This window comes from Leptonotus elevatus, chromosome 8, assembly GCF_054856555.1.
Source record: "Leptonotus elevatus isolate MCC_2025b chromosome 8, RoL_Lele_1.0, whole genome shotgun sequence".
NCBI lineage: Eukaryota > Metazoa > Chordata > Actinopteri > Syngnathiformes > Syngnathidae > Leptonotus > Leptonotus elevatus.
In genome coordinates, this window is record NC_141246.1 from 23473020 (window position 1) to 23483504 (window position 10485).

Consider the following 10485-nt stretch of genomic DNA (forward strand, 5'->3'; position numbering starts at 1 on the left):
GCTTTCAACTTGATTCTCAAAAAAATATATTCTAACAAATTTTTTTGGGGGGGTGTTATTGCAGTGTGGCCATTCTGCTTGCACTAAAGCTTTCTTTTTGCCCGCAGATATTTAGGGAAAGAAGGATGGGCCCCTGCCTCCTACTTGAAAAAGCTAAACGACGACTTCTCCCCTCGCAAAAAGACGCTGTCAGGCCCTGTGGAAATCATCGGCAACATCATGGAGATTAGCAGTCTTTTACAAAAGAAATCAGTCAGCGAAAAGGACATCCAGACAGACGGCGAGGGTAGCACCACGCCCGAGCGCCACATCTCCAAGAGCGAGATCAGCTTGCCTATGCCCTTTAGCTCCGAGATCAATGCCGAGACAGGCAGGAGGTTGAGCGCAGGCCGTGATACCAACAGTCCATGTCTGGGAATTGCAGCAGCGAGCTCTGCTCGAAATGAAGCCAAAGCGAGAGGCGAAGCAGGTTCCCCGGCCGTTGCCAGAGTAGCACCACACAGAGTGGAAATCGGTGAGTAATATTGTATCTTAACTATGAAAACTCTGAATGTGTGGCATTTCATAGAGTGTACACTGTAATAAAAAATAAAAGTGTACTATTTACTTGAAAAAAACCTCGTTAAGTTTTTTACTTAGAAATTCCAAGTACATTTTACAATGAGATTTTGAGTTAATTTTACCAGTTTATTATTATTAAGTTATAAGTTACTCAAGCATTGAGAAACAAACTCATGACCTTCACCTTGGGAGACAGCCACTCTACCACCTGAGCCATGCAATTTTTGCTGTTTGCCATTGTACTGCATTGCTGGTGTGTCCAAAATGAGACCAAAAACGGGAACAAGGATTCCGCCTGACACCATCAATATACTAACACTCAGCAGGAGCGGCATGGCTCAGGTGGTAGAGTGGGTGTCTCCCAACCTGAAGGTTATGGATTTGTTCCTCAACCCTTGAGTAGCTTTTTTTAACATGTACCCAAAAATCTATTTGAAAATTGTACTTAGAATTTCTGAGTGGAAAAAAACTAAAAAAAAATTCAAGTGAATATTACTCTTTTTTTCTTTTTTTTTTTACAGTGTGTATTTTATTGCTGAATATTAGCATTCAATTTAAATTAAGTAATTTTCTTTCTGTATAGGCTTTGACTCCATAGGTAAGCTTCATTGGTTCTCTAACTAATGAAAACTTAACCTGTGAGAATATAACATGGGTTTGTTGTCTGGAGTTCCATTCTGCTCACACACAAAATCAATTAATGTGGTTTGCTTCGCTAGTCTAGTGAATGTTGCTCTAGAACTTGTTGTAATTTCTAATAATTATCATCAGTTTTATTTTTATTTTTATTTTTTTTTAGGGTCTCCAAATCTGAGACAAAAACCTCCTCCAAGGAGAGAGACCAATTTGGTAAGCTTTTTCATGAAGTGCTTTTCATGCAGGGTGGAATTGTAGCATGTACTGTACCAGCTAGCACGTCCGAGTTTGTATTTTGGTTTGGGCCTATTGGTGTGGATTTTTCATATTGTCCTCCAGGCTTATGCAGGTTTTCTTGAAGTACGCCAGCAACCCCCCCCCCCCCCCCCCAAAACCAAAAACACCAACATAAGCGAAGGAATGAGAGTATGTCATCTGCATACATGGATGCTTACCTCACGTTGTTTAACCCTGTTATAAAGCAGCAGAACCGTCTCCATGCTTACTGCAAAGAATTAAGTAGCACATTAACTTGCATGGAATGGGAAAGACTTAATATATGAGAAATAGAAACATGAAATACAAATAGGCACAATTGCAACACCTTTCTTCATTAATCTAAATAATTAACTGTCTTTGAATTGCTTGTATTCTTTATTTTATTCACACGGAATGCATTATCAAACAATATGTTGTTATCTCCACCAACGACAAATGTATGTTGTTTGTTTTTAAGGGGTTGCAATTGCCTAAGCCACCAGAGCCACCTGCTGTGGAAGCCGAGTATTACACCATTGCAGATTTCCAGTCCTCCATTTCTGATGGCATCAGTTTCCGTGGAGGCCAAAAGGCTGATGTGAGGGGTCATAAACATATTATTAGTCATAATGTTCGATACTACTTCTTTTTTTTCAGGTTGATACCAGTACAGCCCTTGAGTAGTCGCCAATACAGATACTAGTATTTTTGCAACAATAAAACAATGACAGATAATTTTAAAGAAAGACCATGCATTCCAATATAGCATTTTTCTTTAAAATTGCATGAGATTAATGGCAATATTATATTCCTTTAATCTAATTCTAATCTCTAGTTCCTGGTTGTAAAATGCTCACAAGGGGGCCAATACTGGTAGCGGCTGCCGTCGCGAGTACTGATACCTTGAAATAAGGCCTGGTATCTGTACTCGCCTATCCCTAATCATGATTGTGGATGATTGCAAGATGCTGCACTGATAGTTGAACCAATAAGAATGCCAGCTGTGTTTTTGGGTAGTTTGTTTGTTTATTTTTGGTGTTGCAGCAGACAAAAATCTACATCCGCGAGACTCATCTTAAAAGATGAAGATTATTCAAATTCAGCCAGGGTGTCCAAAAATTCATAAATGTGAATATTTTTAAATCTTTTTTGTCGGAAACAGTGCATTTCTCCGTTTTGGGACCACAATTTGGTATCTTTTTTGTGCATAAAGAAAACGATTTGTTTTCTTTTACTCCCAAAATGATCTCCTTATTTTACAGTGTGCTGAGAGAAAAAACACATTTCAAGTTAACTGTTATTCAAGCGAACACATCTCTTTTAAAATGGGGAACTGCAAAAGATTACAGAAGTATAAAATTTGTATAACAAGATAAAACCAACAAAAATGTCAACAAAAAAGCCTTACCGTATTTTCCAGACAATAAATCGCTCCGGAGTAGAAGTCGCACTATGCCTAAAATGAATAATTAGTTAGAAAAAAAACATACATAAATCGCACTGGAGTATAAGGCTGCGTTCAGACTGCAGGCAAATCTGATTTCTCCTCAAATCTGATTTTAGGGCTAAACTGTTTTTAGCAAGTGTCCAAATCCGATCTGGCCCTGTTCAGACTGAGCCACATTATTGACCCATCTGACAGGTTGCTGTAGCAACGTCGTCGAACGGAGGCGGCGCCCAGCGCGTATAGTGTTTGACCTCATGTGACGCTGTTTACCGCTTCGTACTTCCCGTTTCTCGCAAGCGCATTAAGCGGTTTTCTTTTATGTTTCTTTATTTTATTTATTTATGTATTTATTTTTTAACGACCATATATCTATGGCTATGACAAGGCACTATTTCACTATTTCCGGTTGCGCATGTGAAAATCTGATGGGGTAGCAAAACCGGCTTCAGCGCAAGTAACGTAAACTGTCATTGTATTTCCGGTTGAGCGTGACAGGAGTTGACGGGGCAGTGGAGCCGTCAAGGCGATTGACTGCCGAGCATGCGAGGAAACAGCCAGGCAGCGCACCGATTGGATATTAACAGCGCGGGCACATTGGTTTTGCACGCCGAGAGTGAGGTCAGGACAGTCAAATCCGTTCTGAGTGTTTCGAGCTGATCAGACTGAGACGCATCCTGTCCAAATCGGATATTAAACCACCTCACACATGTGGTTTCAATCCGTCCCGCAAAAATCGGATTTCATGTGCTTTGTGACTGTTCACACTACAAAAGAGCCATCCACAATCAATCTAGATGGGCAAAAAAACGGATTTGGGCTGCCAGTCTGCCTAAATCACATAATATATTATAGTATAAGTCTAGAGTGCTCTCTTGTGGCTGTCTGTGAAATTATATACCTCCGGTATATATACATATATATATATTTTTTTTCATGTATAAATTGTTCCGGAGTATAAATTGCAGGAACAGCCAATCTATGAAAAAAAGTGTGACTTATAGTCCGGAAAATACGCTACTTAAAAACTTGTAACAGTTGGATTCAGCAATGGTGATCATGGTGGTCATGCTTGCACTCCATTTCTGACCAATGGACACAAGCTTAACATAACTTGAGTTGAAGGTTTTCATGAAGTGACCAAACCACACATCCACAGAAAAAAATTGTGCAAGTCTTTAGCAATAAATACTCCCCCTACCTAGTGTTTCCAGCTTGTATTATGAGCATACGAACATAGCAGATGCTTGGTGATACTGCATCCCCCCCTATAAAAGTACACACCAAAGACTTGAATGAAGCCGGTGTATCTTCAAATTTTTTACTCTCATATCCTCAGTTCATGCTAGTTGCTTTATGTTTACATACAGAGCATCCTTAATGAGGAGCCAGATAAAGAAAATCAAACTGTGCTGTTTTAAAGAGTGTCTTCTTTGTTGTGTAGGTAATAGAGAAGAACCCTGGAGGTTGGTGGTATGTGCAGATTGGCGAGATGGAGGGCTGGGCGCCATGCTCCTACATCGACAAACGCAAGAAGCCCAACCTTGGCCGTCGAACCAGCACTCTGACCAGACCCAAAGTCCCACCCCCAGCCCCGCCTGTGAAAAAACATAATTCTGAGGAGGCTGCTCCTCCCACCACATCCACTCCTAAAGTAACAGACCCAGTAAAAAGATCTGTGTATGAGGAACCTGAATATGATGTTCCTGCAGTTGGCTGTGAAGGTGAATCGGATACAGATTCTCTCAAAGATGAGCGTTCCTTGGATGTTAAGATTAGCAATGTAGTCAGCAACAAGTATCGCAGTTCACCACCTTCAAGTAAAGCTTCCCCTCCTGTCAGCAAAAAATCCCCAGTTTTCACCCATCGAAGGGCCTCATTCAAATCCGTCGAAGAAGTTGCCAACGAGGAATGTATCTATGAAAATGATGGCTTTCACCCGACTAGTAGGAGTGAGGCAAAAACAGCCAACATGTCCAGTGAGCCCAACTCTCCAAGGACCTACCATTCCTCTACAGTTCCACGCAAACCCTCTGGATCTTCACCGTTGCCTGGTCACTCTGCAAAAACAATGACCCCAGAGATGAATAGGAGAAGCCAGACTCTTGGTAGACATATAGACATGCACTTCCGGTCCCAGGAGAACAGTCCCCATTCCTCATCAGACGAATTGAGTCGAGTCTCCAAGAAATGCACGGGCATTAGTCAGGATGTGGAGCGGAGAATAGGTCAGAGCCCTTCTACTAGACCGAAGCCTTCTGTGAGACCTAAACCACTCTTAACGAAATCAGAGCCTCAGAGTCCTGAGAGGATGGACATCGGTTCCCTGAGACGGCAGTTGAGACCCACAAGTCAAGTCCGACATGGACCCAAGCCTTCTCGAGGAGAAGACTCTGAAACAGCCTCTGTCATATCATCTGAGGAATCTATGTGTTCACGCAGTACATCAGATCTTTCATCTGTTTACTCCAAAAGTAGCTATGGAGACTCTGACGCAGAGGGATCCTGTCTCTACCGCTCCCTGGATGCCTACAAGAAAGTCCAAGAGTCTGAAATCAGCTTTCCGGCTGGGGTGGAGCTGGAGGTTCTGGAGAAGCAAGAGAGTGGCTGGTGGTACGTGCGTTTAGGTACTGAGGAGGGGTGGGCTCCATCATACTTTTTGGAACCTGTCAAGCGAATGGCCGATGCCGCGAGGCGAGAATCAGATGGACATAGTAGTAAATCCAATAGCCTTGAAAAAAATGAAAAACATGTTATGGCTCTCAATAACATCAATATTCAGGGTCTGACCCAGCAGCATCAACGACTGAGAAGGAACATTCCGCCAATTCCTTCTAAGCCTCCCGGTGGCTTCTCAAAGCCATCTGGGGTGGTTAATGGAAGTGTGCGGATGAGGAATGGGGTACGCCAAGTGGCAGTGAGGCCCCAGTCTGTATTTGTAACGTCAACGCAGCCAGCTAAGGATACACATTACATGACGGGATCTTTGAGACGAAATGAGTCACTTAGCAGGAGTGACCACTATGGCTCAGGTTCTGCCACACTTGGTGTCCACCGAAATGCCTCCTTCAGCACAGTGCGGCCGCACGTGGTCGTCGAAAGTCAGACAAGACCTGCCGTGCGCTCCAACCTTGGGTCCTCGGTTAGCGCATTCGGTAGTGTACAGGATCCTCTTGGAAGATTTAGCCAGCGCAACGGCATCCCTGTGTCCACAGTCCGTCCCAAACCCATAGAGAAGAGCCAGCTGATCAAAAATAACCTTGGCAGGGATGTGTATGTATCCATCGCCGATTACCGTGGAGATGAAGAGACGATGGGCTTCACTGAGGGCACCTGTTTGGAGGTCTTGGAGAGAAATCCCAATGGTTGGTGGTACTGCCAGGTGCAGGACAGCCTGCTTCCCCGTAAAGGCTGGGTCCCATCCAACTACCTTGAGCGCAAGAAATAAAAAACACTTATACATTTCAGTGTTGATGTCCCTGAGGAAGTGGGTGACATCATCCATTAAGAATGTTACCCACAGTCTCCCACAAGCAATACGTCCTTGAATATAGCCTCTCATAGAGAAAAGACAGAAGGACGCATTAAGTGCTGGGTTATTAAAATATATACAAAGAGGAGTGAAGTATTTTAACTGGGAGAGAAAGCAAAGGATTGGCCATATTTGTTAAGGACAACCTTAAATCATGGTACGAAAAGCGGTTTTCTATATTTCCATCACAGGATGTGATGGTTGATAAGTGCCTTTTGTATTTCACCTAAACAGAAGTACAAAATTTTGGATGGAAAACTGTTACACCAACCAAATCTTTTAAATGTGCCATACATCTTTTGAACGCCACCACTTAGTGGCTCCAATTTCAAGTTGAAACAGCTGTTTCGGATCTGCAGTGCTAATTGATTAAGCCTCTTAGGGAAGACAAATGTTTTTAATTGGCTGGGAGTTGTATCATTTCAAGTTCCACTGATCAAGCAAAGAAAAATCTAATATCTGTTGGTGTTATTTTGTATGTTTGTGTTAAATGTCTTGATATGATGAATTCCTTAGATAATTATTTCTGCTTTCTTGTGACATCACTAATCTGCCAACAGTTTTTGTTATAAAAGTAAAAGCTCTTTCAACGCGATACAATTTCAAGTGAAACTTGCAAATCACGCATTAGTCTAATGAGTCGCCAATCGTAGTGTTGTCAATAATCAGTTGCGTTTTTATGCCAAATGTTTTGGCCAAGGTTAAAAAATAAATAAAGAAATAAATGAATACATTATCAACACATCTAATACGTAAAATTCAAAATGAATAAATAAGCCATAAATCGTCTGTTGAGTCTCAAACAGGTTATGACTTGACCTTGCAGGACGGAACCACCTTTTTGTGGGTCGTTCATATCCTGAAGAGAAACGGTCATTTCCTAAATGGTTAATAGTTGTTTTTGTTGTGTTGTATTTGTCGTCTTTCAGAATATTAGACTGCTGTTGTGCGAATGCATTACATAAGGACTGGAAATGCCGTGACATAATTGAATTCCAGGAACATACTGTATATATGCCCTTCTATTGCATTTAGCCCAAAATGTGAGATGGTACGAGTAATCAAAAGTGTTCCACAAAGTACATCGAATAACATTTCTGAAGTGAAAAACATGAAAACCTGGAACAACTTGATAATAAAAATAGAATGTGCAGTAGTCAGCGATGGAAGCAAATACTGACACACTGACACCTCTATTTGACATTACTCACCTCAAAGTGCTTTAATGCAGACTGTTTTTTTTTGTTTTTTTTCAGTGAGCTCTTGTCATTGCCATTTTGAACAGGAATGCAAAATTTCAAACTGAATTCACCTTTTTTTACCCAAATTAGAGCACTTGGGGCTGCTCTGCGAAGTCAGACATTAATCAAGCATCAACAATTTTTTTTTCTTCTGTTCGATAATGTAATACCTAATAATAATAATTTCATATGGTAATCAAGAAATTATAATTGTTTTTTTTAAACATGAAAATATCATTTGAATTCAAGAGCTTCTGTCATGGTCTGTTAGGGACTATTACAGAAACAACAAACAATACAAACAAATTTAAAGCAAGTATGCGTGGTATCTAAATATCACAAAATGGTATTTGTTGAGCACTGCAGATGAATCTTTTTTTAAATAATAAATGTGATTTTCATACACTCTACATTTAAGAGTTTTTACAGCTCACACGGCTGATGTTCAAGACTGCTGAAATACATTTTCTAATGAACAGTGCTAACTTTATTATTATTTGTTTTCTGCTGGACAGTATTATTATATATTTTTTAAATACCTTATCTGCTAGATCGCAGTTATCTATTTTGGCAAAACTATGTATGTTTTATTTTAATTTAAATGTGAATGCACAATTACAGTAATGAGGAATGAAGTGGCTCTCTTTTGTTGATTGGTGCACTTTAAAACATGTTTTTACTGGGCGTTGATCTTAAGGTTCAGTGAACACTCGGCATACTAGGATTTTTACTTATTTATATTTTTTCACCTCAAAATAATGCTTTAACATAAGATTCCCTTTGTGACAGTAAGTGCACGGTACATTATGCAGTTAAGTTAAAATTGTGCAATACACAATAACTCATGTGGCTATAAAAATGCAGTACAAAAAGCTTTTGTTATTTGTCTTGTCCACACACTTACCAGCTAGTCTACCTCAGTGCAATGAGAAATGCACTGCTGGTCAGTGAGTCTAACATAAAACAACAACAAAAGTTACAATAATTTAATATCTCATTCTTTTTTTAAACTGGGCTATAATGTTTGCTATTGTTTGACTATATATATATAAAGTAGATTTTTTTTTCATTGTGTGCTGCAACTTTTAACAAACCATGAGCACTTCCTTCATCGTTGTTGTATTTTACATAATGCCTGATTGAGGTACACATTATTTATTGTAAACAGCTTCATAATTTATTGGTTTGACAATCAGTTTCATTATCCACATTAAAATGGGGGGGGGGGGGGGGGGCTTCAAAATGTTTGCACAGCAACCACAATTGTAATGTGACATGGAAGCATATTGCGATTAATGGATGAGAAAAGTCCCTCATGGACCAATGATTCAAAACATCCTCTCTTGCCTTAAGGCATAACAAGACGAAGGCATTATGTAAATGTGCATCACGCTTTAACATTTTTGCCAAAGCGAGTATTATACAATATATCATGTTTTTTTTTTTTTTTCTTTTTTTATCAAGCTAAATTTACTTGACTGATTGCAAGGGAATTGTTTGTCATTGTTTTTTATTTTTACCCCCAAAACAATTATATGCCCAAGAGAAAATGTGCAATAGTAATGCGTGGAGAAACATGATTGCAAGGCTTGAAAATAATAATTATAATAATAATAATAATAATATGAAGGTGATTTCATGTTGGGTGTGGGTATTTGCTGCCACACAACCACTTATGGGCTTTTCCAATGATTTTAAGTATGCCATCTGTATTTGTCTAAAAGAGCAAACATGACAAACTATCACATTTTGATCCAACTAAAATCCATACTCATTGGACCAAAGCAATTGTATGTGACACCTTCTATTCTTGTACCTTGGTGGACTTGACATATACGAACACGTGTATGCTCATCCTTCCTGGAACTATCAATGGACAGATAGACAAGACCGAATGCCATTGGCTTCTTTTTTTATTTAATTTTTTTGCTGTTGACATTGTTGCCACCTGGGTCTTCTTCACGGATGGAGAGTTGTGGCATCAGAGGCCTCCTCTGAGCTGTCACCTTTGTGCCTGAATGGAATTTTGATATTTGCGTGGTTTGGTTTTCCCTCCTCTTTTACCCTTTATGTTGTCTCTTTACCTTCATGGATGTATTATTGACATTTACAGCGTTGTTCCTTATAACATTGGATACGGTCTGTGGTGGCTGTAAAGGGCACCCACAAAAAGCAAAAACAAAAAAACACCTTAAGCCATTTTAGTTGAGTATTTTAAGTCAAGGGGACAAGTTTTATCGACCCTCTTCACACTCATGCGGAAATGTAATCTGCAAAGTATGTCTAATATCTGTTGGTGAGTTCCACCTTTGAGTTCAACATGAATCCTAAAACATTTTGAATTAAAAATATTTTTCACGATCACCTAAACATATCTCTCAAATGGTCTTTAAAATGTAACCCATTTAAACCCATTGAAGCCAGGAGAGCGTGGCCGCTCTTCTCCCTTTAAACCTTGGAGAGCGGATATGTCTTCTTTTTGTGTGTGTGTGTGTGTGACCATTTCTTGGTCTCTTAGCCGATTAAATGAATCAGAATATACACGAGAGGGTGACGTAGGCCTCATAGCATGTCCTCGAATTGTATTCGAGCGTTTATGGTTGATGCAGATTCGCGGGAGTTATGAAATAAATGACGCGATTGACGACGGCGCTGGAGGACTTCGAATCAGTGTAACGAGTCGACAGTGACATATTGTTAAGAAATATGTTTGTAGAAAATGAGGATGATGACGAATAATTACCACTCGATCCCCCTAGGTTATTACAACTGCGCTCCAGTGTTGAAGGTAAATATATTTGAGTTATACACCC

General features: G+C 39.9%; 1 protein-coding gene across 5 annotated transcripts in view; it reads left to right on the forward strand.

The window, feature by feature from the left end:
• Window positions 1-8873, forward strand: part of sh3pxd2aa (SH3 and PX domains 2Aa) — a 111296-nt gene extending 102423 nt beyond the window's left edge. For all 5 annotated transcript variants that reach the window (XM_086083108.1, XM_086083110.1, XM_086083109.1 and 2 more), the window contains 4 exons: window positions 108-514; window positions 1361-1410; window positions 1934-2053; window positions 4344-8873. In XM_086083108.1, the coding sequence (XP_085939234.1) occupies window positions 108-514; window positions 1361-1410; window positions 1934-2053; window positions 4344-6347 (2581 nt within the window). In that variant the 3' untranslated portion in view covers window positions 6348-8873. The remainder of the gene's footprint in view (window positions 1-107; window positions 515-1360; window positions 1411-1933; window positions 2054-4343) is intronic.
• Window positions 8874-10485: the final 1612 nt, after the last annotated feature.